Genomic DNA, 27,697 nt, shown 5'->3' with positions numbered 1-27,697 from the left:
AAATGAAAAAAACTGATAATGATTCGTTTTTTCAATTTTGTGTTTAAATGAAAAATGGAAAAAATGGATAACGATCGTTTCCCGTTTTTGTGACTTAAACTGTGATGCCGGACTGAACCAGGACTGAACCAGGACTGAACCAGGACTGAACCAGGACTAAAACAGGACTGAACCAGGACTAAAACAGGTCCAGGACCAGACTGGAACCAGACCGGGATTGAGAGCAGGACCTAGACCGGTACCAGACCAGGACTGAAACCGGACCTGAGACTGAGACCAAACCAGAACTGAGACCAGGAGCAGGACTAGGACTGAGACCAGGAGAGACCAGGAGAGGACCAGGACTGAGACCAGAACTGAGACCAGAACTAAGACCAGGACTGAGACCAGAACTGAGACAGGACTGAGACCAGAACAGGACCAGAACTGAGACCAGAACAGACCAGAACTGAGACCAAGAAACAGGACCAGGACCAGGACTGAGACCAGAACTGAGACCGGAACAGGACCAGGACTGAGATCAGGACTGAGACCAGGAACGGGACCAGGACTGAGACCAGAACTGAGACCAGGACTGAGACCAGGAACAGGACCAGAACTGAGACCAGAACTGAGACCAGGAACAGGACCAGGACTGAGACCAGGACAGGACCAGTACTGAGACCTGCACTGAGATCAAGACAGGACCAGGACTGAGACCAGGAACCAGACGAGGACTGAGACCAGGACTGAGACCAGGAACAGGACCAGGACTGAGACCGGGACTGAGACTGGGACCAGACCAGGACCAGACCGTGATTTAGACCAGGACTGAGACTGGAACTGGTGTGTGGAGTTTAAAAACACAATGGAGCACTTCCTGTTTTACCACATGACGTCACAAAGTGGAACAGAGTGTTTTCTGTTTGAGAGAAGAAGAACTCAGCCTAAATACTCAGGATTTTTGTGAATGAAACAAAACACAACTCCAGGTCTGTTTGTGACGAGGAAACAACGTTAGAACATCGATCAGAGAACAGTGTAAAACGGGCTCTTTAAAAATGACAGGTTTTCATGTTTTTCTTACGACTTGGTTTGGTTTGGTTTAGTAAGTTTATCATAGTTTTACATCAGTCCAGTCAGTTTGTGGGTAAAACTTGCCAAGAAAAGTAAAAACAACAGGAAGTTTATCAGCCAGTCCCTTCTACATCCTGTTTGAATCAATAGAGCGCCAAAAACTTCTGTCCAAGCTCAAGACGGTCCGACCAAAACAGCTTTCAAATGCAGAAGACATTTCCTGTCCAAAATTCTCACAACTTTCAGAACAAAATATATCACTTCTTTTACATTATAAGAGTTTAATCATTCATTTGATGATTCTGCTTTTAAACTGTAAGCTGCCAGTGTTGTGCAATGTCACACTTTTCATGAAATAGTTCAAAGTTCAGTTCATTTTATTTTTAGGTGAGATGAGTAAATGAAAGGCTGAACTTATTTTTCAAACTGACTTCTGACTAAACTGGACTATATCACATTGGAGATGGTTCATGTTTTCAGAGATCAGACGTGTGCAGGTTTAGCGCAGCTCTTTATTTCACTCACTTTATTCATGTTGGTGACTTTATTTATTTTGGCTTCTGTTGTGATGAAAAGACTGAAAAGTGTTTGTCTTTTGGACGCATGTGACTCAACTTTATGTTGCAGTAACTGGGATACTACAGAAGCCGAGAGGGGTCACAACAAACGCAAACGCCGCAACAAATACAAAAGCGACAACACAACAAAAAGCCACAACACACCAAAAAAAGCCACAACGGAAATGACTGCGGGACTCTATTTTAATGCAAACACCGCAACAAATACAAACACCACAACACAAACGCAAATGCCGCAACACGTTAAAAAGCCACAACGGAAGTGACCGCGAGACTCTGTTTTCCGACGGACCGATCAAGCGACAAGTGAAGAAGAAGAACTACAACGTGAAATGTAAAGGAACAGAGAAGTTGGAAACGTAAGTAAAAGTAATTTATTGTTTTATCATTATTCGTTTCACATTGCAGTTCTTCTTCTTCACTTGCCGCTTGATCGCGGTCATTCCATTGTGGCTTTTTTTGGTGTGTTGTGGCTTTTTGTTGTGTTGTCGCATTTGTATTTGTTGCGGTGTTTGTGTTTGTTGTGACCCCTCTTGGCTATCGTAGGATACTTCATATACATGCACCATGACGAAACCTCAAAAAACCTGAAACCCGGGACACTGATGTGCTGTAAACACACTCACTGAGTGTCACAGTGTCTCCAAGAAGGAGCCAGAGCCCAAACGTGGGACTGTGAGGCACAACTCCAGTGTTTGTGTCAGACGCAGCCTCGTCTCTTTACACTACACACAGCAACCTGCATTCAGTTTGTCAATTAAAAATGAACGTGATCGACAAAATTGTTAACGATCAATTAGTCGACCAATCATGCCCATCCCTTCACACTACATTACCCAAGATGCATTGCACACACAGGTGCTCTCTGGTGAGGCTGTGCAGGAGGAGCCCGTGGGCAGTGAGTGACAGCGCAACATGCAGTTTAAAAGTGTGCGCAGACCTTGTCACTCCACTCAACAGGTGAAAACTAATTTTGACGTTTAATTGAACCCAACAGTGACGTACGTCGTTCATCTCACAGAATCTGAACAAATTCACGTTCAAGTTCTTGATTTACAAATGTGTTGCGTTCAGTTCAAAGTTCACTGAAAAATGAACATGTTCAATGAACGCATTCTTTTGCACAACACTGTAAGCAGCCATGTTTGTTTTGACACGAATGGACCTCGCCTCTCTCTGATTGGTTAATCCGCCTGTCAATCACTCCCTCTGAAAACACAGAGACAGGACACGGCTCCAGATCCACTCGTCTTTGTAAAGTTTTGTCAAAGTGTGTGGTTCTGGCTGCTCAGGCAAACAAGGATACACGTTTTTCAAAATATTTTCTAGGTATAAAAAACACCTGTAAATGAGTAAATGAAAGACAAATATGTTTAATGCCGTACTGTGGAACATTCCAGAGTCCATATTACACTATTTTCACTATTTTATGATGTTCTAATGTTGTTTCCTCGTCACAAACAGACCTGGAGTTGTGTTTTTTTCATTCAAACATGTTTAACGCACAAACCCTGTGTGTTTCTGTGAGTTCTTCTCTCAATCTCGAAACACTGTTCCACCTTGTGATGTCATGCGGTGATACAGAAAGTTCCCCACTGTGGTTTTAAACTCCACACACCTTCACTAGAATCATTTGGATAATTTCCGCTCTGGAATTGCCAATCTCTACTGAACAAAAGGTAAAATGTAGCTGTTAACTCGAAAACTATGACTTCGTGACATCACAAGGTGGACCAGAGCATTTTCAGCTTTGGAGATTTCGACAGAGTAATAACGCAGAGTTACTCAAACATGTGCGAATGAAACGAAACACAACTTTAGGTATGTTTTTGAGGATTTAGCAGCATTCAAAATCAGATTAAAGCTCACAAGAGTCAGTTTTGCGTAACATTGGACCTTTAAATGCATATCTGATAATAATGTATTTAGTTATTTCTGTCAAAAATCAAACATAACTTTTCCTTCTGGTAATTTTTTTCAGTTTTTTTGTCTGTTAATCAAAATAGTAGTTAAAAAAATATGATTTAAGAGTGACAAGAGTCTAACGTGAGGCATGTTGAAACTCTGTGCGCTCGGCCCTTACGTAAAAGCACGTCGTCGTAGCTGCGTTCCCACTCGTAAATGTGATCAGTCAAAACACGCTGGCTTGTAATCACCCCGGGGAGCCCCTAAATCAATCTGACATTTCAAGTTAGGCCACGGGTGAACCGGGGGGGCGCGGAACGACGACCACTAGCGGCAGAAACGTGAACTACAGCGAGCGGCGGCGAGACAGGGGAGCGGTCGGTCTCATGGATACCGGGCTGAAGGAGGAGGTGGGTGGGTGGGTAAAAGTGTTTCAAGTTCAGCAGGCACGATAAAAAGTAATTTGGATGTGTTTATTTTTTGACTTGTAAAGAAAAATGAAATAAACAATAATATAACTGGGTCGCAGAACAAAAAAAAAAAAAAAGGGGGGGGGGGTAAAGACCATTTCTTCGATAAAAACAGTGAGCGTTTCCAAATATTCTCAAATTTTTCTGTTTCGAATCTTAAAATATAAGTAAATTTGTCGTTTGGATTCACAAGCTACTTTTATAAACGTATTTTTAAAAGATCAGTTTGGCTCAACTCTGCATATTCTTCTCTCAAACGGAAAACACCTTGTGATGTCATGTGGTGATACAGGAAGAGCTCCGTTGTGTTTTTAAACTCCGTACACCTTCACGAGAATCACTTGGATGATTTCAGGCCAAGGAATTGCCAAACTCCACTTAACTAAAAGGTCAAAAGTAGCTTTTAACTTGAAAACTACCGCTTCGTGACATCACAAAGTGGAACAGAGCGTTTTGAGCTTTGGAGATGTAGACAGACTAATAATAAAGAGTTACAAAAACATGTGTGAATGAAACAAAACACAACTCCAGGTTTGTTTTTGAGAAGGTCACAACATTCTAACACGACTTAAAGCTCACGAGAGTCCGTTTTGCGTAATCCTTTAATACCAGGTCAGGCCACATCATCAAGTTACTGGTCAGATCTGTGGAGAAGAGAACCCGCTCACAGAAATGTTGCACATTTTTGCAGTAGTTTGTAATTTAAGTTGTAACTGAATAAGTAGACAACAAGATATATTGGAGAACATCTCAGGCAAACCAATAAGATCGTCATGCAGATGGCAGAACCTTCACCAGAAAAGTTACACAATGCACCTTTAAAATGATCTTAAAATACACATTATAGGCATTTGGATTTGTTTGACTGAGTCTGCTTGAGACTGACAGACTGATGAAGTTAAAAATATGTGAATGTAGGCTGTGCTTAAAACTTCTATTCAGACTGTTCGAAGTGTCAGTGTTCAGAAAATATTGCTATTGTCCCTTAACTTAAATATCTTATATTATGAAAAACTGACTCTTGTGAGCTTTAAGTCATGTTATAATGTTGTTACTTCCTCAAAAACAAACCTGGAGTTGTGCTTTGTTTCATTCACACGTTTTTGTAATCCTTTATTATTAGTTTGTCTACTTTTTTTTTTTTTTTTTTTTTCTTACCTTTGGTTAAATAGAGATTGTCAATTCCGGAGCTGAAATCATCCATATTAGTAACAGTCTCAGGCTGTGGAAAAGTCTGTATCAGTCTTTAGCAACTTGCTTTTGATTTGTATTTTATATAATAATACAGACTTTTCCACAGCCTGAAATCATTTATTTTCACTAGTTTGTGGAGTTTGCCGCCGTTAGCCGAGTGGAAATTACATCATATAATGAAATTCAAACGTTTCGTATAATTTTCTGCCTGTTTTGAGGCTGTTTAACACTTTGAGGGGTTGGATGTCGTCATCGGCTGAAAATAAAACTGCTAATATCTTCAGAACCATAATCGCACAAATTAAACTTTTTGCAGCACAAAACGAATCACAAAGAAATGACAAAATGTCGGGCCTTTTTACAGCATTTTTAAGCTTCCTGTGGAGCTGGCTGACCCCAGTTTGACCTATAAAAGAATTATTAATATCTCAAAAACTAAATGGCACAAACAAAACTTTTGCAACAGAAAACAGCACAAACGAAACACAAACAAATGAAAAAAAATTGGGCAGTTTTAGAACATTTTAAGCTTCCTGTGGGGCTTGCTGACCCTAATTTGACCTATGAAAGAATCGTTAATATCTCCAAAACTAAAACAGCACAAACAACACAAGAAAGCACAGACGAAGCACAAAATATTTACACATTTTTTACATCATTTTAGAGCATTTTAAGCTTTCTGGGAGGCTGGCTGACCCTAATTTGACATATGAAAGAATCGTTAATTTCTCAAAAAATAAAACGGCACAAACAAAACTTTTCACAACAGAAAACAGCACAAACGAATCACAAATAGATGACACAATTTTGGTCCATTTTAGAACATTTTAAGCTTCCTGGGGGCTGGCTGACCTAATTTGACCTATGAAAGAATCGTTAATATTTCAAAATTTTCAAAATAAAACAGCACAAACGAAGCACAAAGGACTGACATAGTTTTTGTGTAGGTTTGCATTTGACGGGGCTCAACTTCACAGAGGTTTATTTGACGCTTGCGACCTTTTTGAATTTATTATTACATTTATATTTTTTCTCTTTCTGATTATATTTTATTGTGATGTGTGAGCTACTGTGCCCAAATAATTTCCCTGCTGGATCGATAAAGTTTGTCTAAGTCTAACCCTAACCCTAAACCAATCAGACTGGGGCTCGTCCGTAACGCTGCGCTCTGATTGGCTGAGGCGCCGGGGCAAAGAATGCGTCGGGCCTTACGCACCAACCACAAAATTAAAGCGACTTTTGCTGCTTTTTCGCTGGTTCGGAGGGAGAGGGAGAGCGACGCGAGGATCTGCTGAAAAGGTACGAGTCGCGCTGCATCTTGGGTACACAACATTAACTCCGCGGTGATGCAGTGCGCCCGCGGCGTGCGGACCGAACACCGAAGTTAAGTCTGACGGGATCGTCTCGGGAGCTTCTCGATTTCTCATCCAACTTCCAATTTTTTTTTTTTTTTTTGCAAACGCGTCCGACCCGAGCCTCGCCGTGCGCCATGAGCCAACTTCTCCGGAGCGGACCGTGGCGCTTGTGATCCCCGCCGAAGCACCAGCCCTCCTCGCCGGGGGAACAGAGAGCGAGCATGACGGAGCCCCTCGCCCCGCTGCCTTTCGTCGGCTTCACTGGGAAATGGTAGCGCGCACCGGGAAGCAGGGACCATGGTCGAGAGGAGCAGCAAATTCTTATTGGTCGTGGTCGGATCGGTTTGTTTTATGCTGATTCTTTACCAGTACGTGGCCCCGGGGGTGATCAGTTTCGGCTCCCCGCACGGGTACTTCACGGAGGGCGACGAGGTGGACATCTTCCCTACCCCGGACCCGCACTATGTTAAGAAATACTACTTCCCCGTGCGAGATTTGGAGCGGACTATCGATTTCCAAATGAAAGGAGAGGACGTTATAGTGTTCCTTCACATCCAGAAAACCGGGGGGACTACGTTCGGGAGGCACCTGGTCCAGAACGTGCGTCTGGAGGTGCCGTGCGACTGCAGACCCGGGCAGAAGAAGTGTACGTGTTACCGGCCGAACCGTAAGGAGACCTGGTTGTTCTCGCGCTTTTCCACCGGCTGGAGCTGCGGGCTGCACGCCGACTGGACCGAGCTCACCAACTGCGTGCCCGGCGTGCTCAACAAGAAGGAGAGCAAGAGCAAGAGCCCGAGGTGAGTGCACGGAGAAGGAGAATGAGAAGGAGGAGATCGAGGTGCATGCGTTTTTGGGGAAGGGGCATGCGTTTTTGGAGATGTTTGGGGTTGTGCCGTGCCAAGCGTAAAGAAGATGCCACTGTGAACTTGGGCACTGATTGTGAAAGCGGTTCTTTGCGGTGTTTTGTGGGGACTTCCAGGCCCTTGTTGACAAAATATCCACCTCTTGAATATTAGGTTTTTATTTGATGGATAAAAACTAAAACGTAGAACCAAATCAGTCAAAAAAAAAAAAAAAAAAAACTCACCTTGCCTTGATTGTAAGAGCGTTTTGGTTTTTTGTTTCGTTTTTTGTTTGTTTTGCAAGACTGTGGGAACTTCCAGGACCTTGTTGACAAAATGCCTACTTTGAAAATTAGTTTTTTATTAGCTGGATATAAATTAAAACGTGTATTGAAATCAAATTAATTAATCAGACTCATCTCGGTTGTAAGAGCGTTTTTTGTTTGTTTGTTTTGCGATGCTGTGAGAACTTCCAGGACCTTGCTGACAAAATAGCTGCTTTGAATCGTACGTTTTTATGAGATGGATAAAAACTAAAGTGTGTAATTGATTAAAAAGAATGAATTTGAAGGTAACAAACGTAAACTCACCTTAATTGCAACATCGTTTTTTTTTTTTTTTTGCAATGAATGCTGTGGGAACTTCCAGGACCTTGTTGACAAAATAGCTGCTTTGAATTGTAGGTTGTTGTTTTTTTTTTAGATCGATTTAAAAACTAAATGGTGTGAACAAATCAAATCAATCAAAAGAACTCGCCTTACCTTGATTGTATGAGCGATTTTGTTTGTTTTGCAATGCTGTGGGAACTTCCAGGACCTTGCAGACAAAATACCTACTTTGAATATTAAGTTTTTATTAAATGGATAAAAATGAAAACATGGAATCAAATCAAATTAATCAATCAATCAATCATACTCACCTTGAGCATAAGAGAGTTTTGTTTTTTTTTTTTTGCTGTGCTGTGGGGACTTCCAGGACCTTGCTACGAAAATCCCCAATCCTACTTTGATCTGTAGATGGATTAAACTCCCCCAAAAAACGAAAATAATATAATTTTAACAATGGATTTGAGTAACAAGCCTGGACTTTCACCTTCACGCTCGGTGTTTAAAGCTTCACTGTGTAACTTTTGTGGTTTTCGGTCTGATCTGCCACTTGCGTTTTTCCGTGGAGATTGTTTTTGCTTCGCTTGGCTGAAATGTTCCACGGTTTATGCACAAAAGTTGTTTATTTCCATGGCGACTAGCAGATTGTCCCACTATACCAAGTTACAAGTCAGATCTGTTGAGAAGCAAGCTGTCTTATAGTAACAACGCACGTTTTTAAGGTGTTTTTGAGCTATAAAAACATCTGTATTTGAAAGAATTTGTGATAAAGAAGATAAATGTCATATTGTGGATCATTCCAGGCAAAAAAAAATTCTTTAAAAGTCTTTATGCAGACCAGAAAAGTTCCCTAGTGCATCTTTAACAACTGATTTTAACTTCTAGGACAGCTCCAATTGGCCGATTATTACACATATTTCCTAACATATAATTTACTTTAGTTTGCTCAGCTTTTTTTTCCCCTAACAGATAATTAAGTTTTACAAGTTATTCTGCTTTTTTGTTGTTGTTTTTTCCTCGAATAATTCCTACAAACTCAAAACTACGCCTCTAGTGAATAATCCCAAACCTAAAATTTTGGAGTTTCTTTAAAATTCTCAGCGGATAATTTGGATCAAAACCCACATTTCCCGTTACATCTTTCATGTCTGGTAGCATATTGTCGTAAAAGGGCTAATGTATTCAGCACTTAAATAATTCATTGTCTGCAGCAGGTTAATTTCAGCATCAGTTGAGTTGCCGACAGGGGCAGACAGGAGCTGGCAGGAGCAAAACACACACACAGGCAGATTGTGGGTACGACTGCACCGGAGCATAGGAATGTGCTCATTAACGCTTTATAATAACTAGTCTTTAAATAGCCACAATAAAGTGCAAATGGAAACATAATGACACCAGCTCATGACATCACAAGGTGGAACAGAGCGTTTTGAGCTTTGGGGATGTAGACAGACTCATAATAAAGGATTACTCAGACGTGTGAATGAAACAAAACGCAACTCCAGACATGTTTTTGCGGAGGTAACAACATTAGAACACGATTTAAAGAGTAAATTTTGCTTGATATAGGAGTTTTTTTTTTAACATCGAGGTTCACAAAAGTACAAATGCTGTTTATTTATTTATTTTATTGGATCATTTGCGGCAAAAAACAACTAAACAGAACATAAACCACGACTACATGGGTCACGACAGGAAGAGTCCGAGCTGAAACAAAAAGCTAACAAACGCACGCACAACAAATTTGTACAAATACTTTAGTACTTTCCCTGCCAGATTTCAGAACTTTTCTTAATTTTGTTTTTCAATTTGCACGTGGCATTCCAGTCCGAGCTCTAAATGAATTACTATGACGTCACCTGCACGAGTTTAAAACATACTTCTGAACATTCTCCGTGAAGTTGGTTACGTTTAATGCCGTTCCACGTGTCACGTTTGGGCACTTTTTGGCTTTCCCCAGTTTTTTTTTTTTTTTTTTTCATTTCTGCCTAGTTTTGGTTTTGTAAGTTGGTTACGTTTTTGAAGATTTTAGCCGAAGAAACCCAACGTTGCCATGGAAACGAGCATTAGGGGGCCAAGTAAGGCTACGTTCAGACTGCAGGGCTTAGCGCTCGATTCCGATTTTGTTGTGAAATCCGATGTTTTTGCGAGGTCGTTCACATTTCCAATTAAATGCGACTTGTATGTGACTCCAGTGTGAACATTAAACGGCCAGAAAGTGTCCCGCATGTGCACTGGAGACACGATGACGTCAACCTCAGCGAGCGTCTCTGTGTTTACGGAAGTTGTCCAAACATGGACGCAGCATTGAGCACCTGGAGATTTTAAAGTTCCTCTCGTACCGGAGCCAGAACATGAACAACTTACTTGTTTTAAGGAGGAGATTGAGAAGGAGAAGGACGAGGTTTTTGGCCGTGGTGTTTCGTGGGACAGCGGCAGCAGCGTCGGTTGAAAGGAACGTGTGGATGTTGAGACGCAGCCAAGAGTGGTGAGTGGTGATGTGCTTCACTTCAGTGACACGGAGTTCATTAACAAATTTCACCGACCAGCGCAGAATAGTGACGTTTGTGGCTTGTTGATAACGTGTATTTCGGACGAATGCGCTTTGGCCATTCAGACTGAAGTCGCATGTCAAAAGATCGGATATGTATCGATTTTAGGAGCACATATCCAAGTGGCCTGGGTCGCATTTGAAAAAATCGGATCTGTGTCATTCAAACTGTCATTAAAAGATCAGATACAGGTCACATAGGGGCCAAAAAATCGGATTTGGGTCACTTCATGCTGAGGTCTGAACATAGCCTAAGAGTGAGGTTTGCGGAGATGCAAGCTTGCTCACACTGAGAATGCATTTATTTATTTATTTTTATTTATTTTTTTCAGTGTGATTAAAACAGCCAAAGTTTTTGTTCTTGTTTTAATCTTAGTAAATTTAAGTTTATGTTCGGTTGGTTTTGCAGTTCTCTAGTTCACAGGTTCGATTCTCAGATAGGCGGCTCTTTGCTGCGTAGAGTTGGCGCGTCTTCTCAGTGTATGAATAATTGGAGGGTTTTATTGCAGACAGTCTTAATGTTTTCACTGCATTGTCCAAATTGAATTCCGCGTTCTCGTCTCGGGCCCTTGTCTAATAGCATTTGCGACGCTTGCTCTTAAGGGCTTTCAGTGTTAAGAAGTATGAAAAGTAGTGTTTTTGCAGAGTTAAGATTTGCAGTACTTTTTAAAATTTCCCTCGGGTATAACGTAAACCCTTCCATTTTCAGACAAGTTACTCCTCTCCAATTTTAACACAGGAAAACAAGATTATAAATTTAAAGGTACTGTCTTACAAAAAAAGACTCTTCTGTGATTTAAGCCATGTTACCTCATCGAAAACAGACCTGGAGTTACGTTTTGTTTCATTCACACATGTTTGAGTTTGAGCTTTTATTATTAGTCTTTCTGCAAAACTCAAACTCAAAATGTTCAGTTTAGGGCTTCTCGATTATGGGAAAAATCATTACTCACGATTATTTTGGTCAATATTGAAATCACGATTATTCTAACGATTATTTTTTAGGTACATGTTTCATTTATTCAGCATTTCTCTCTCAAAAAAACACCATGATATTGATAATTTACACAAATCTTTCTATATTTGTAGGGCTGAACGATTTTAAGAAAAAACTGAATTACGATTTTTCTGGCAGATATTGCAATTTCGATTTCAGTTTTGGTGCACGTGAACATTTGCAAACATCACAGAAACTTGCGTCACACCAGAGTCCTGCACTGATGATTTGACGCTGAACCGTTTGCGCACATTTGTTTACGTTTTACAGAAATGAAACTTAAAACCACATGGCTCATTTGCATAAACTATAAGCGCTGAAAAAAAACAGTTCGCTCCTTGTGCTGCTGATGTGGTTCAGCTTCTGTCGGACTAAAGGACACGACTCGGTGGAATATGAGCGTTCTTTCTGTGACAGAGGATGTGCTGCTGATGGTGAGTCTGTTCTGTGCTTCTGTTGCGTTGGGGATGATTCGAGTTAAACTTTACACGAACACCAGGTTTAAATCCTTGTCTTGTGGCGGTGAATTACTTTGCGGCGCATAGACCTCGACGCAGACCCGTAAATCAAAAATTACGGCAACACGGCAACAGTGTGTGTTGAGTCGACACAGAATTAAACTTGGGCTTTAGAAGCGCTGCAAAAAAACACGGCTCCCAAAATCATGTTGTCTGAGATTGCGATTTTCGGTCCAAAACAATAGATCGTTCAGCCCCAAATATAGGCTACAAATCTGTACTTTAGAGCAGTTTTGCGATGTATAAAACATAAAATTAATAAAAAATATACTTTGAAAATGAAATAAGACACAGAAAAACATAAATATATCCAAAATAAACTATATATCCAGATGTTCTTCTCAATCTCTATATTTTAAAAAAAATAAAATAAATATACTTATTTAAAAATGTCTTTGCTTAGTTTTAATTGTTTCAACTTGATTATATGAGTTTGGAGATCGTTTGACACACAAACCGAAATCGCAATCAATTAATCAATCAGTTAATTGCACAGCCTTAGCTCTGTTCCACCTTGTGATGTCATGAAGTGGTAGTTTTCAAGTGAACAGCTGCTTTTTACCTTTTTTGTTCAGTAGAGATTGGCGTTTCCCCAGCTGTAATGTTCCAAACGATTCTAGTGAAGGTGTATGGAGTTTAAAAACACAGTGGAGCGCTTCCCGTATCACCGTATGACCTTACAAGGTGCAAGAGAGCGTTTTCCGTTTGAGAACTCAGTCTAAATACGCAGGGTTTGTGTGTTTTAAACATGTGCGAATGAAACAAAACACAACTCCAGGTTTGTTTGCGATGAGAAAACAACATAACACAGATCGGTAAATTTCGTGACGCGGCCCCTTTTGAACTCTGCGATCGTGATTAGATTTCCAATTGCTGTTTTGATCACTGGATTCCGTTCAAAGTTCACCGTTTTAAACACGTCCAGAAGAACTGACAAAAAGAAATGGGCCATGAACTGAAAAACGAACACGAGAACCGCATTTCAGGACATGTTTGTGCAGCTCTAAACTACAGGGTTACCAGGTTTACGCAGAATAAGACGGGAGATTTTATTGTTTGTGGAAGAAATTATGGTTCTTAAAAAAAAAATAGCAGTGTTTTCTGGTGGTCTTCGCTGGCCTGTTGGTGTACTTTTAGGGTTGCGAGATAAATCACAATCAAATCAAAGTAACAATTTGAATGGGCACAATTAGCAAAACCGCGAAGCCTGCAGTTTTTGAAGTACCATCATTTCCTGCACAAACAACATAACATCCCATCTTATTCTGCGTAAAAATTGCTAACCCTGTAGTTTAGATCTGTACAAACACGCTCTGAAATGTGATTCTTCCCTTGGACGTGTTTAAAGGGTATGTATTACGTTGTTTTCTGATTTGTTATAATGTTGTTTCCTCATCACAAACTTTACCTGGAGTTGTGTTTTGTTTCATTCACGCATGTTTAAAACGCAAATCCTGCATATTTAGGCTGAGTTTATTTCTCAAACAGAAAACGCTCTGTTCCACCTTGTGATGTCATGTGGTAGGGCTGCTCGATTATTGAAAAAATCATTATTGCGATTATTTTGGTCAATATTGAAATCACTTATTATACTGATTATTCAAACGATTATTTTTTTAGTTACAACAATGCATTTATTTGGCATTTCAACCCACTTTGTTATTGATAATTTACGCAAAACTTTAAAATTGAAAATAGAGGCTACAAATATGAACCTTAAAGCAGTTTTGTGATGTATAAAACATAAAATGAATAAAAAATATACTTTGAACATCAAATAAGGCATAAAAACATAAATTTATCCAAAATAAACTCTATATCCAACTGTTCTACAATCTCTATATATTAAAAAAATAAAATAAATATACTTATTTATATAAAAAATATCCCAAAATAAACTTTGTTAAGCTTTAAATCGTTTCAACTCGATTATATGAGTTTGGAGATCGACCAAAATTCGATTAATTGCACAGTCTTATCATGTGGTTATACAGGAAGTGCTCCACTGTGTTTTTAAACTCCATACAGCTTCACTAGAATTATTTGGATCGTTTCAGAATTTCCAATCTCTACTGAACTAAACGTTAAAAAACTTGCTATTAACTCAAACTACCTCTTCATGACATCACAAGGTGGAACAGAGCATTTTGAGACGCCATTTTAGACAGACTAATAATAAAGAATTATTCAGACAAGTGTGAATGAAACAAAACACAACTCCAGGTTTGTTTTTGACGAGGTACCAACATTATAACATGTCTTAAAGTTGCACTACGTAATTTTTCTGGTACGAGTTCAGTTTCCCTGGAATGTACCACAGTTAGGGGTGTGCAAAAATATCAAAATATTGACTTATCGTATCATTTAATGTGATGATGTATCGATATCGTGGGCTACTGTATCGATACATCGCCAAGGGTATTTTTTGTTATGTTTTATTCAATTATTTTGTTACAACGCAACAGTTTTGTTGCTTGTTTAGAGGAAGGAAACTGGTTCTTGCAACACATTTGACATTTTTACTGTTTTGATGATTGAAATGGGCGTGTTTCATATTCACTTTGCACAACTTTGCATTTTGGCAGTTTAACTTTAGGACTTTGGTATCACAGACATGATTTAGTCTTTATTTTTTATTGAACTGTACCAAATCGATTTGAAATATATCGTATTGAATTGAAAGTGCACTGTATCGAGATATGTATCGTATCGGCAACTTCTTAATGATATCCAACCCCAACCACAGTATGGCATTAAACTTGATTATTAAGTAATTATCTTGAAAAATATGCTTTCTGTTGTTAGTGGGCCCACCTCTCCACAAATCTGACCTGTAAATTGACGTGGTGCTTGTCTCCATGGAAATAGCCAAGTTTAATATCATACTGTGAAAAATTCCCGCCAAAGCAACAACATCTCCATGGTGACGGACGCTCCACCCCAAAAAAATTACACATTGCACCTTTTATAAGAGACAAGAGACAACAAACTGTAGGACCTTTTTTTAAAATGCGAAAACTCGCAATTAAGAACCGAAATATCGTGATATCGTATCGTCAAAAGTCTCACAATAATATCGTGGGCTGTCACAATATATCGAATCACAAGTTCCTTTGCTTAAATACATGGTTTTATAGTAGGAACAGCTTATAAACATCGGGAACTACATATCCCATGATTCATTTCAGTGCAAACAACATGAAGAAATATGTTTTTTACTTGAATTCTTGGGATTATGACATAAATAATTCACACCAAATTCTTGTCAAGGTATTTTAAAAAGCAAAAAAAAAGTGTCCCATCTACAATTATATTAACCTCTTTAAAATATCGCAATAAATATCGTACCGTGAGATGCATATCGTGATAATATCGTACCGAGACATTTGGATCTCTTTACATCCCTAGTAATTTGTGAAGAAAAGTTGAAAAATTATGTTGAAAATGACAGAAAGTAGAGAGTTCTGTATTGATAAGATCACAGAATTCTCTCCAAACATTCGGCATAATTTACGCAAAAACATTTTTCTGAGACTTTAAACATGATTTCACCAAAATACCGTATTTTCCGGTCTATTAGGTGCGTTCTTAAGCCTCCAACCACATCAAAAAATGACTGCGCGCCCCACAATCCAGAGCGCCCTATACACGAATCCACTCGGGTGTCCCAGCACGACTTCAGTAAACTACAAACGAGGAACGAACCGAAAAAGGGAGTGCAATGTGCCACTTCTAGACACAACTGAACAACTGAGTCACTGCGAACACGCCGACAATCCAGCGGTCCCAGACAGCACCCTCCCTACACGCCACAACTAATGAACAAAGCCCAGAGTCACCGTGAACGCGCCAAACAAAGTCCCACTGACCCGTCGAACTGTTGTGTTTCATTTAAAGTCCGGTGCGGTTTATTTGTGAAAAAAAGTTCGAAAATAGACCATTCAATGACAGTGCGTCTTATAATCCAGAGCGCCTAATAGTGCGGAAAATACGATAAAAGTGTGATGTCTTGATTTCCAAACAAGAAGTGCATTTTAAACCTAAAAAACGGCCAATAAACATCGTACCGGGGAATGCATATTGTGATAATATCGTACCGTGAGCTCTAGTCGTCAAACCCTCTGAACTGGACTCTAGCTTTGCCCTTCGAAAGTGCTACAGTTTTGGTGGAGGGTACAGCTCTGTTCACATGCAGGAGCGGAGGAGGATCTGATAAAACATGACACAACAGACACTCACACACCCAAGTACGCATGTTGTTAATGAATAACTCCTCACTATCTGTTTGAGGTCAAAGTTTGTGTTTTAAAGGAATTACACTGTACTGTTCTGGCTGCTAGATAATAGGTCAAGACCAGGTACTGGACATGCGTGTGGACTTAAATGCAAGATATTTACCAAAAAATACTCTTGGAGATATATCTATACAGCAGCCCATGATATCGATACTGTATCATCATGTTAAACTATGATATTTTGATATTTTTGCACATCCCAATTGTGAACCCAATCCCATATTTCATCTCGTATTGTGGAAATTGTGTCTTGGCCCATTTTTATTTATTTACTTAGAGCAAAATGTTTTGTTCAGTTTTAATTCTTTATTTCTTAAATTTTTTATTATTATTATAATTTTTTTTTTTTACAAATTCTAACTGCTTACTGCTTATGAGATGAGAATAATTCTGAAATGCAAACAAAATCAAGTATTTTTTTGTTTTGTTTTGTGCTGCACAGCGATGATAAAATGAAGATGACAAATAGGTAAATTGCTAAAATTTGGTCACACCAGTCCTAAAATGGGGAAACAGGGGCAGATTTTTTACATTCAAATAGTCTCTTATTCAGAAACTAGAGGGACTATTGAAATAAGTAAAGTATCAGAATGTAGGAAAGAGTTACACTCCAACAGGGTCAAGTTAAACCTGTGATATTCTTTCAAGTTGTTGACAAAAAATTTAAAAACTCATGTCGGTAACAGAGGGAATGAAATATGCAGCACTTTTTGGGCAGTAAATACAAACAGTGATAACTCTTGGTTCTCACTTACATATCCTTAACAAACTGGTTTGAATATTTGCTTCATATAGTTTTCTACCATATGGAACAAGATTAGGTTGAAAAACCTCTTACTTTTTGACTCATGAGATTTTTTTTATAAACAAAGGTCATGGTAACGGAGGGAAAAGTAACGGAGGAAAAATTGTGCAAACAAGTAGAAGGTGCAGGATTTTACATAATTTGTCAGATTTTTTCTTCCGAAAACTTTAATATTACTTCAAAATGAAAGGAAACAGTCCTTCCAAGCAAATTTTTATCATTTTAAATAAATTTTTTTGGGGAAAAATCATGTACCTTCATCAACAGTTCAAAGATGGAATAACACATGATATGATGAAATACATCCATTTATTTACATGATTTGCAGGTCTTTGAAATTTGAGCGAAGAACTCATCTTAAATATGTAAGATTTATGTGTTAAACATGTGTGAATGAAACAAAACACATCTCAAGGTCTGTTTGTGACGAGGAAACGACATTATAACACAGATCCGAAAATGGCTTAATACAGGCGCTTTAATGTTCTAACAAACACTTCTCTGCCTCGTATCGAACTGACAGTTTTATTTCTCAGTTAGAGAGCACTTCCTGGCTTGTTTTCCAGCACGTTGCATCCCTCATCCAGACTTATTGACGGCCGTATCAACTTCCATTTGACTGCACCCCTGTGGTTAAAGGCTACGCCAGTCGAATAGCTTATGTGTCTTTGTATGGCCTCCGCTGGCTCGATATTTCATTTGGGCGATGGCGAATCAATAGGCCGATGGGGGCCCGGAGAAAGTACGCACTTTGGTCCGTGCGGGTTCCCGTAGTTATTGTTTGTGTCCCCCGTGAGAGTAGTGACGGGCGAGAAGAAAGGTGTCGTATATTTTGCTGCGTGATACAATGTGGTGAATGTGCAATTTTAAAGGTAATATTAATATTTCTAGTGGAAATCCATCATCTGCTTGTCTCCATGGAAATTTTGTTGCTTTGTCTAGAATGTTCCGCAGTATAGATTAAACTTTGGGAGAATAGAAGCTTAAGTCAGATCTGTGGAGAGTCGGAGAAGGAGTTCATAGAAGGAATGATTGTATTTTTGAGCATTTTTGAGAAACACCCGTAATTAATAAATTCTAATCTAGACGGATGTGTTTAATGTCATACCACGGAACATTCCAGACAAAAGCAGTAACATCTCCATGGAGACAAGTAAGTAGCGGACCTTCCTCGAGAAAAGTTGCGCAGTTCATGTTTGATGATGATGATGAAAATGATGATTTTACATTTTTATTTAAATTTTTATTATTTTTTTTATTGTTTTATTTTTTTATTGTTTTATTTTTATTATGATTTTTATGATTTTTATTATTTTTTATACATTTATTTTATTTTATTTATTTATTTTTTATTAAAGACATCAGAATATAACATTTAACAAAATACAATAATCATCTTAAAAACAAAACACAAAAACATAGAGCAACACTCACAACAAATACAAAACAACTAAAACTTTTTCCTCATTTTTAAAAATAAACATTAGTCACTATCCTTAACGAATATTATTTTCACCATCATCACTTCATCATAAAGAAATCTTGATTTTGTTTGAATTTCAGATTTATTCTCATCTCATAAGCAGAAATAAAGTTAGAATTTGTAAAAAATAGAATTAAAACTGTTAACCAAACATCTTGCTCTAAGTAAATAAATAAAGATGGGACAAGACACGAGTTTCACAAGACGAGACGGGATATGGGATTTACTAAATTATTTCGTTACAGTGCTACAGTTTATCTGACATATTTGACGTTTTCACTGCTTTGATGACTAAAATGTTTGTGTTTCATATTAACGTTGCACAAGAAGTGGTTTAACAAAGACTTTTAGAATCACAACCATGATTTATCGATTATTTTTTATTGAACTGTATCGAATCAGTTTGAAATATATCGTATCGAACTGAAAGTGCACTGTATTGAGATGTGTATCGTATCGGCAAATTCTTAATGATACTCGGCCCTAATCCTAAAGCACGAGGCAAACGAGATTTTAACATGAATCCTAATATATAAAGTTGACCGTTCAGTTTCCAATTTTTTTTTATTTCTTTGGAAACAAAAATATGATAATCATTCTAGTACTTATTTTGGAACTGTAAAATAAGTAACTCACCAATACTTAACCCTTTTCCGTCCAATCCAAATGTAAACACATATGCGGCAATTTAGTCTCTCGAGATCTTGCAGCGTCCCTATAAATAAACTATAAAAGAAACTAAACACATGATTTCACTGGAATCAAGATGAATATTGTGAATTCATGCGCTGACATTTGGCACAGCGGATGGAAATTAGCCTTCAGCTCCAATCCGTCTGCCAAAGAGTCTGACAAAATACAACTGCTTAAATTAAAAATTATTCTCAACAGTCGAAGCGAAGTTAAAATGAATTGTACATACTGTTTAACTGAGACGGGGGTCAGGCAAACTTTTCTGGTACGGAGTCTGAGTAAGATCTTGATTTTAATGGCGCGTTGTGTAACTTTTCCGGTGGAGGGTCTGCCTACGTTTTTGTTTCCATGACCAAGGCTGGGTATCGTTAAGAAGTTGCCGATACGATACATACCTCGATACATAGGCCACGATACAAAACATATCTCAATACAGTGCACTTTCAGTTCGATACAATCCATGCATCCCAAATTTCGGACTTCCGGTCATCGCGCAATGCATACTGGGAAGGATTCTCTGAAAAAGTGAGCATCAAATCGCCATGTTTGATTTGTCAAAGCCGATCTTTTCAAGACTTTTGAACCATATCGCTTTTGTTTCTGGTTCTGATATCGTCATATTTTAGTTTTGGGATTCGGACATCGTAATTGTGTGGTTGTTGGATGTTCTAACAGCGGAAAACGGGCTTCGGAAGTTTGCGAACTGCGTAAACGCAAAAGGGAATCGGATCTGTGTGACTGCAAACCTCTGTTCAAACTGTTTCCCTTCCCAACGGAATTGAAAAATAGTGAAAGGCGAAGTCGATGGGCAGAATTGATAAACCTTTGGCTGCCTAAGAAATCATCCCGAGTTTGCAGTGAACATTTTTGTATGTGGAGCGCGATGACCGGAAGTCCAAAATTCAGGATGCATGCATTCAGTTACAAAAATGGCTAAATCGTGACTGTGATACCAAAAGTCTTTGTTAAACCACTTCTTGGGGCAAAGTTAATATGAAACACAAACATTTTAATCATCAAAACAGTGAAATTGTGTCGCATAAATGATTTTCCTTCCTCTAAACAAGCAACAAAACTGTAGCGCTGTAACAAAATAATTTTGTAAAACATCTCCAAAAATACATCGATACAGGAGCCCACAATTTCGATACGGTATCATCACATTAAACGATACCATTTATCAATATTTCAGTATTTTTGCACACCCCTATCCATGACGATGTAATTATTTGGCTTGTTTCCATGGAGATAGTTCAGTTTAATACCGTACTTTGAAACATTCCAAGCAGAGGATGGCCCGGTGACTGTACAGGCGTGCATGTTCTTTGAGCAATAAAAACACCCATAACTGAATTGAATGGTAGATGGACAAGTTTAATGGCACACTGTGAAATATTCCAGACAAATTAATACAATCTCTCTACCCGAAAAGTTACTCAATGCGGCTTTTTAAATCTCTCTGTTCTCAGACACGAGGTAAACGTGTTCAAATCAAATATAGCTTTTACAAGGGATGTGGGATGTGACAATAACTGAAATATCGTGATATCGTATCGTCAAAAGTCTCACAATAATACCGTGGGCTGTCACAATATATCAGATCACAAGTTCCTTTGTGTAAATGCGTGGTTTTAGAGTAGTAACAGCTTATAAACATCGAAAACTACATATCCCATGATTCATTTCAGCGCAGAAAACATGAAGAAATATGTTTTTTACTTGAATTATTAGGATTATAATAATAATTCACACCAAAGTCTTGTAAAGGTATTTTAAAAGCAAAAAAGGGTCAAATCTACAATTTTATATATCAAAATATCGCAATAAATATCGTACCGTGAGATTTCGGTATCGTTACCTCTTTAGCTTTTACTAAAAACTCTAATGCTGATTTATTCTTAATTACTTAAAACTCTGCACGTGATATCCCGTTTATTTGTGTCATAATTTGGTGTTTTGGTTCTCGAGACAATTCTCCAGTTAGAAAGCAAAATCTGTTTCATTTGCATCTCTCAGTCTGGTTGCCAAATCCAAAACTCAAATCCAGTTTGGTTTAAACCTTAAGGCACTGGCAGCACGGGTTCATTCGTGATTGTGTTGTGATTTCACTGCGAATTTCTCTGATCTGGCGGAGATTTAAAAAACTTATCAGGTTATTCATCTTGTTTTCAGATTTATTATTTACTTGGTAGTTCTGAGACTGCTTAATTCTAGTCTAGAGGTCGTTTATTTTAAGATAACTTGTCAAGTAAAATGATCTTGCTGCATGGACAGATAATTTCACTACTTTTAAATCATTTTCTGATAGATTTGAGTGTTTATATTTAAAATTTTGGCTCAGGCTGTGCAATTAATCAAATTTTGATCGCAATTTTGAATTGTGCGTCAAACAATCTCCAAGTTCATAATCAAGATGAAACGATTTAAAGCTTAACAGAGTTTATTTTGGGATATTTTTTTATATTAATAAGTGTATTTATTTTATTTTTTAAACATAGAGATTGTAGAACAGCTGGATATATAGTTTATTTTGGATACATTTATGTTTTTTTATTCAATTTTATTCATTTTATACATCGCAAAACGGCTCTAAGGTTCATATTTGTAGCCTATATTTATTTTCAATTTGACAGTTTTGCCTAAATTATCAATAAGTGAGTTTTTTTGAGAGAGAAATGCTGAATAAATGTAAATGTAACTAAAAAATAATCGCGATTTCAATATTGACCAAAATAATCGTGATAATTGAGCAGCCCAAATTTTAGCCAAGCTTTTTTGCATTGTGTGTAAAATACAAAGAGGTTACATACAGTTCCTTTTATGCCGTGCCTTGAATGTCCCACAGTGTGGCATTAAAGAGATCTATCACTTTTTACATATTCTTTGTTTGAGTCGCTTTTCTGCAGCCAGGTGTTCACTGTCAGGTTTCGGACAACACATTTTCTCCCAGGGAACAAAAAAGCAGATTTCAACCACACCTTTTAATAACATCTCGACAATGTAATGGTCCATAGTTCCCATAGTGCCACGCTGTCTTTGTGACGGCGCGGGCAGGTTGGGGAGGTGAGGGGGGAGGCGAGGGACCTGGCGGGGGTTCGGCTCCACTCTAATCCGGGTGATTATTAGCGAGGGGACGCGCACACGAGCACGCCATTACCACCGGGATTTGCCACTGGCGTCAGACGGGACTCCTGCCAGCGCCCGGGTCAGAGGTGAGCCGCTGCACAGATATCACCCAGGAACCAGAAAAACAGAGGAAGGATGGGGGGGGGGGGGGTCTGTGCATTGTTAATGTTTTGCAAGGGTAGTTTTGCATCGCTTTACTAAGTCCAGGTTTCTAACGAGACTGTCTGGCTCTGGTCGCGAAGTGTGACTTTCGTTTCGCGTTTTCATTTCACGTCTTTTTCTTTTATTGAGGTCGTCGAGGTGGTTGTGGTGTTCAGACAGTTTCGTGCTTTTTTTTTTTTTTTTTTACGCCAGGTGCCCTTCCTGTTCAAACTTTTTACTGGTTTGGACGTGAGACGGTGTTTATTTCAGGGTTCCCACGGTCATGGAAATCCTGGAAAAGGCACGGAAATTGAAAATGTCAATTTCCACGCCTGGAAAATCCGTGTATCATTTTGTTCGTTTGTTTCAAAATAAAAACAAAAATATGAAAATGAAAAATCAGCTGTTTTCTTCATTATTTGTCTCCAAAACCAAAATGAAAAAACTGATAAGGGTTTGTTTTTTCAGATTTTGATTTTGTGTTTAAATGAATAATGGAAAAAATTGAACCAAGACTAAACCAGAATTAAACCAGAATTAAACCAGAATTAAACCAGAATTAAACAGACAGAGACCGGGGACAGAGACCGGGGACAGAGACCGGGGACAGAGACCGGGGACAGAGACCGGGGACAGAGACCGGGGACAGAGACCGGGGACAGAGACCGGGGACAGAGACCGGGGACAGAGACCGGGGACAGTCCTGATTTAGTCCTGGTTCAGTCTGTATGCGACGCAAAAGTCCGACATTGCAGTTTAAGTCACGTAAACGGGCTGTTATCCGTTTTTTTTTTTTTTTTTTTTAATTCATTTAAACACAGAATCGAAAACTGAAAAAATGAATCATTATCCGTTTTTTCATTTTGGTTTTATATTGAAAAACGAATGAATGAATGATACACAGATTCTGGAAAAGTCATGGAATTTTAGTATCTTTCACGCAACTACAGCGTTCTGTTAAGTTCTCATACTGTGATTATTTCTGAACGTTTGCGCCTTTTGTTTAAAAGAGATGACAAAAAACTGCACTGACAGTATTTTGAATGTTAAAAAAAAAAAAGGGTTAACATTTCATATTTAGCCCTAAAAGTCTGATCAATTCTACACATGTAGGTGCCGTAAAGTCATGGAAAATTCACTTTAGGCCATGAAAAAGTCATGGAAAAGTTTTGAAATGAGTGGGAACCCTGACTATAATAATTTACGTCATGTATAGCTCTTGTTTGCATTATTTAATCACGTAAATTCTGTGCACCATTTGGTCTGGAACAAAAGGAGGAGATCAAAAGTTCATCCGTTTTCTCACCGTTTTCATGTGAGCACAGTTTGGAAAAAGTTTTGAAATTTTTGTCAGCGGAAAAAGAGCGGGAACCCTGATATTTAATTCATTCATTTTTATTGCTGCAGTTTTGTTCTATCAAAGCGTCGTCGTATTTTGTACAACGTCAATAAACTCTAATCATAAAGAATAACCACAGGGAAGTGAGGAAACTGTCTTGCCCAGGGGCACAACAATAGTTTGAGTTTTGGCGAGTTGTAAACTGGCAAAAGCTGAACCCTCTGGATCCAGAATCACACGAAACTTGCGGCTGTTTCTTAGTCATGACAGCTGAGTTGAAACTTTTGCAATCGTCAACATTTTTTCCCAATGATGCTTTTGGAAATTATCGGTGATGTCATAGTTTGCTCGTCTCTTTCCCTTTTTATATTCGCTTATCTGCACAACAACTTTATAGAGGTTGTACATCACCTGAAGGATTCCATGGAAAGAGAAAGTTAAAACTAGAGATGGATTGATACTGTTTGGCCAATTATTGATTTGTCCCTTTTTAGCGTATCAGCTCTCTGCCTTAAATCTCCAAGCACAAGCCGATGTTTTGTTTGGGCCAACAAGCTGCCTAAAGAATACACACAAAGCTATATTATAACACTTAAAGATGCATTATGTCACTTTTCGCTTTGTCTTGTTGATTCACAGTATGGCATTAAACCTTTCCGTCTTCATGTAGACCAAACCAGACCAAGTTATGGGTCAAAACTGTGGAGAGGTGACCCCACTTGGGTGTTTTTGCGCTATAAAACCACCTGTAATTGAATAAATGTAAGGTTAGAGCTGTTTAATGTCATACCGTGGAACATTCCAGACAGAGCAATGACATATCCATAGAAACAAGCAGGTGACGGACCCCCAACCAAGAAGTCTGCTTTCTTGTAAGTTTATGGTAAAACAGGGCTGTAGTTGAGATTGTCATCACTTTAAATGGCATAATTTGGTGAAAATAATCAAATTCAGTCCTACGCATCAGCCCAAAAATATCAACAGAGCTTATTGACCATTGGTGTCTCTGAATGTTAAATAATCGGCCATGAAAATACCCATATCACTCGATTTCTACTTAAAACCGTACTTTTTTCGTGGACAAGGTTTATGCCATACTGTAGCCAGGCTGGCACCGCCTACTGTCTCTGCTCAATTTCATTTCTCTCCAGCGACTAGGTCAGGATTCGGAATACACTACATGATTTGCACCAGCCAATCAGTGAAGAGCTGTGAAGCCATGACGTCAAACTCAAGCGTCTGTCTGGGTCCCTTTTGTGGTACAACACAACAGTAAAGAAAACGATCGAGATGGATGTAGACGAAGACATACACAAAGAGTTGGCAATGATTCCCGAGATTGAGGATTTAAAGCTGGAAAAAATTCACCAAGAGAATGTTTGGTAAATTTTATCAAGAGGAAAGACGTTATTGCCCTTCTTCCTACGAGATTTGGCACATTACATACGTCACGACCAAATAGAAGCGATTGGTTAAATAAAAAAAAGTACCCGCCTACCGTCAAGCAAACAAATCCTAATGCTGCGAGGTCAGACGGTTTCCACGAAGTGCAAACCGTCACTATAACCAAAGGACCCACATATTCATGAAAATGAGCCAAGTAAGAGTCAAGTTTGTGGAGATGCAAGCCCACTCACAGTAAGGATGCATGTTTTTCATCGCAGTAAGCTCAACCAGTATAAAAAAAACATGTCTTTTATTATTTTAGTCTATTGTTCGGGTAAAAGGTTACACACTCAGATTCGAAAACCTTGTTAGAAAACGGTATGAGGAGATCTAGTTCGCGGCCCGCTCGGCCCATTTCTTTTTAAAGCCCTTTTCCTCTCACGCAGACAGGAATATTTTCTTAAACTTCGGGTGAAAAATATTTGTCTTCGAACTGTGTGTGCTGCTGAAAGGGCACAGAAGAGGCCAGCCCTACACAAAGGCAGGAAGGCATGTAAAAACACTACGCATTCGGAGTCTCTGAATGCACCACGGGTCTGTTCGGGGTACGGCCGTGGTGCTGTGGAGGTTGTGATGTGCAGAGACAGCTTTGGGACACTGGGGGGTGTGAGAGTGGAGCAGATATCAGGAAATAAAGGACAATCGCAGAAATGAAGGATGTACCAAGGCTTCAGTGTTGGAAATGTTGTGTCCTGAAGTGGAAATTATTTTGCGAACCTAATACAAAATACAATGAAATGACTTTTATAGCGTTGGCCAACTTGAAAAGACTGGAAATATAGGACTTTTAAATCATAAATTAAGTAAAACTGACTATTGTGAGCTTTTAGTTGCGTTGTAAACATCTAAAACAGACCTGAAATTGTTTGAGTAATCCTTTATTATTAGTCTGTCTACATCTCCAAAGCTCAAAATGCTCTGTTCCACCTTGTGATGTCATAAAGCTATCATGATGTAGCCTTGTAGTTTTCTTGTTAACAGCTCCTTTTACCTTTTTTATTTTATTAAAGACTGGCAATTCCAGAGCTGAAATCCTCTAGTGAAGGTGTAAGGAGTTTAAAATTTAAGGAATGACTTTTTCTCTTCGACTGTTGTTCCAAAAACCATTAAAATGTCAACAAAGCTGTCAAATAAAATGAAAATGTGAGGTTGAAACTGGAAACTGAATCACATAATTTACGTATAAGGAGTTGCGGTCAAATCTTATCTTGTCTCATTCTTGTCAACCAGATCTCGTATTTTGCGGAAGTTGTGTCTTGATGGATTTGTGGTGAGCATTTTTGTCTCGCAGTAAGAACGTTCAGAGGTCATTTTTTTTCTTGGTTTGCCAAACAAGTTAGCCTAGTGAGGGCAGGGCTTTCATAGAAGACACAATCTCACACCACAAGATCTTGCGAGATAAAATTGCCATTTGTGTGCCAAATTATGCAAACTCGAAAAGTTAGTTTGTGAATTTTGAGCAGCTGTACTTCATAAAATCTGTTCTACAATAACTGCAAAACTATAAAATAAACTAATAAAAAATGATGAGGCCAAAACTGTTTATAAAACCACAGAATCTAAGAGTTATAAAGGACCAATTAACTCATGCTGTGTTGAAAGCCAGAGAATAAAAAAGGGTCTTAACGATAATTCTGTGTTGTAACAATAATCTGATCTATGCATGTAACCTACTGATCAGATCCTTACATTTAGACTATATTACAATTACACTAGATTGATTTATTTATATATACTCTACAGTTTGGACTCACACACAATGTTTTTTTAATGTATTTATTTTCAGGCAAGTAAGATATTTACATTTTTATCCAATGGAGCATGTAATATTAATGAAATCAAAATAAAGAAAGAAAAAAAAATTTGCCCAAAAAGGAGTGGGAAGAAGATAATTTTATTTTTTTAATCTCACCCTCCTCTTCTTATTTAACATGACCTTTCCTTTCCTACTTACACACGCAGACAGTGAGTCACTGTTAAAGCTTGTTGACATAACTTCATCAAATTACAGTAACACAGAAGCATACCAACAATGGAAACTTTCTACATTTAATGAAGTAAAATATATAGAATTATGTAGCAAAGAAAAAAAAAAAAAAAAAAAAAAATAAACTAATTAATTAATTAAATAAATAAATAATAATAAATAAGTTGTATTATTATTATTATTATTATTATTATTATTACTTATTGTTTTTATTATTGTTTTATTTTATTTTATTAATATTATTGTTTATTTTTTGTATTATTAATTAGTATTATTTATTATTATTATTTATTTATTTATTTTTTATTTAA

The 27,697-nt window shown here is 38.2% G+C and overlaps 1 protein-coding gene across 1 annotated transcript in view; it reads left to right on the top strand.

The window, feature by feature from the left end:
- Positions 1 to 6,491: 6,491 nt before the first annotated feature.
- The window catches only part of hs6st1a (heparan sulfate 6-O-sulfotransferase 1a), a 196,092-nt gene continuing 174,886 nt past the window's right edge, over positions 6,492 to 27,697 (top strand). Inside the window, exon 1 of the mRNA XM_055156719.1 lies at positions 6,492 to 7,355. Coding sequence (XP_055012694.1) covers positions 6,856 to 7,355 — 500 coding nt within the window. The 5' untranslated portion in view covers positions 6,492 to 6,855. The remainder of the gene's footprint in view (positions 7,356 to 27,697) is intronic.

The sequence above is a fragment of the Boleophthalmus pectinirostris genome, unplaced genomic scaffold (genome assembly GCF_026225935.1).
Source record: "Boleophthalmus pectinirostris isolate CB_2022bp ecotype Guang Dong unplaced genomic scaffold, ASM2622593v1 HiC_scaffold_10, whole genome shotgun sequence".
Lineage (NCBI taxonomy): Eukaryota > Metazoa > Chordata > Actinopteri > Gobiiformes > Gobiidae > Boleophthalmus > Boleophthalmus pectinirostris.
Note: the sequence above shows the minus strand (reverse complement) of the source record. Positions and strands in the feature narration are given on the sequence as shown.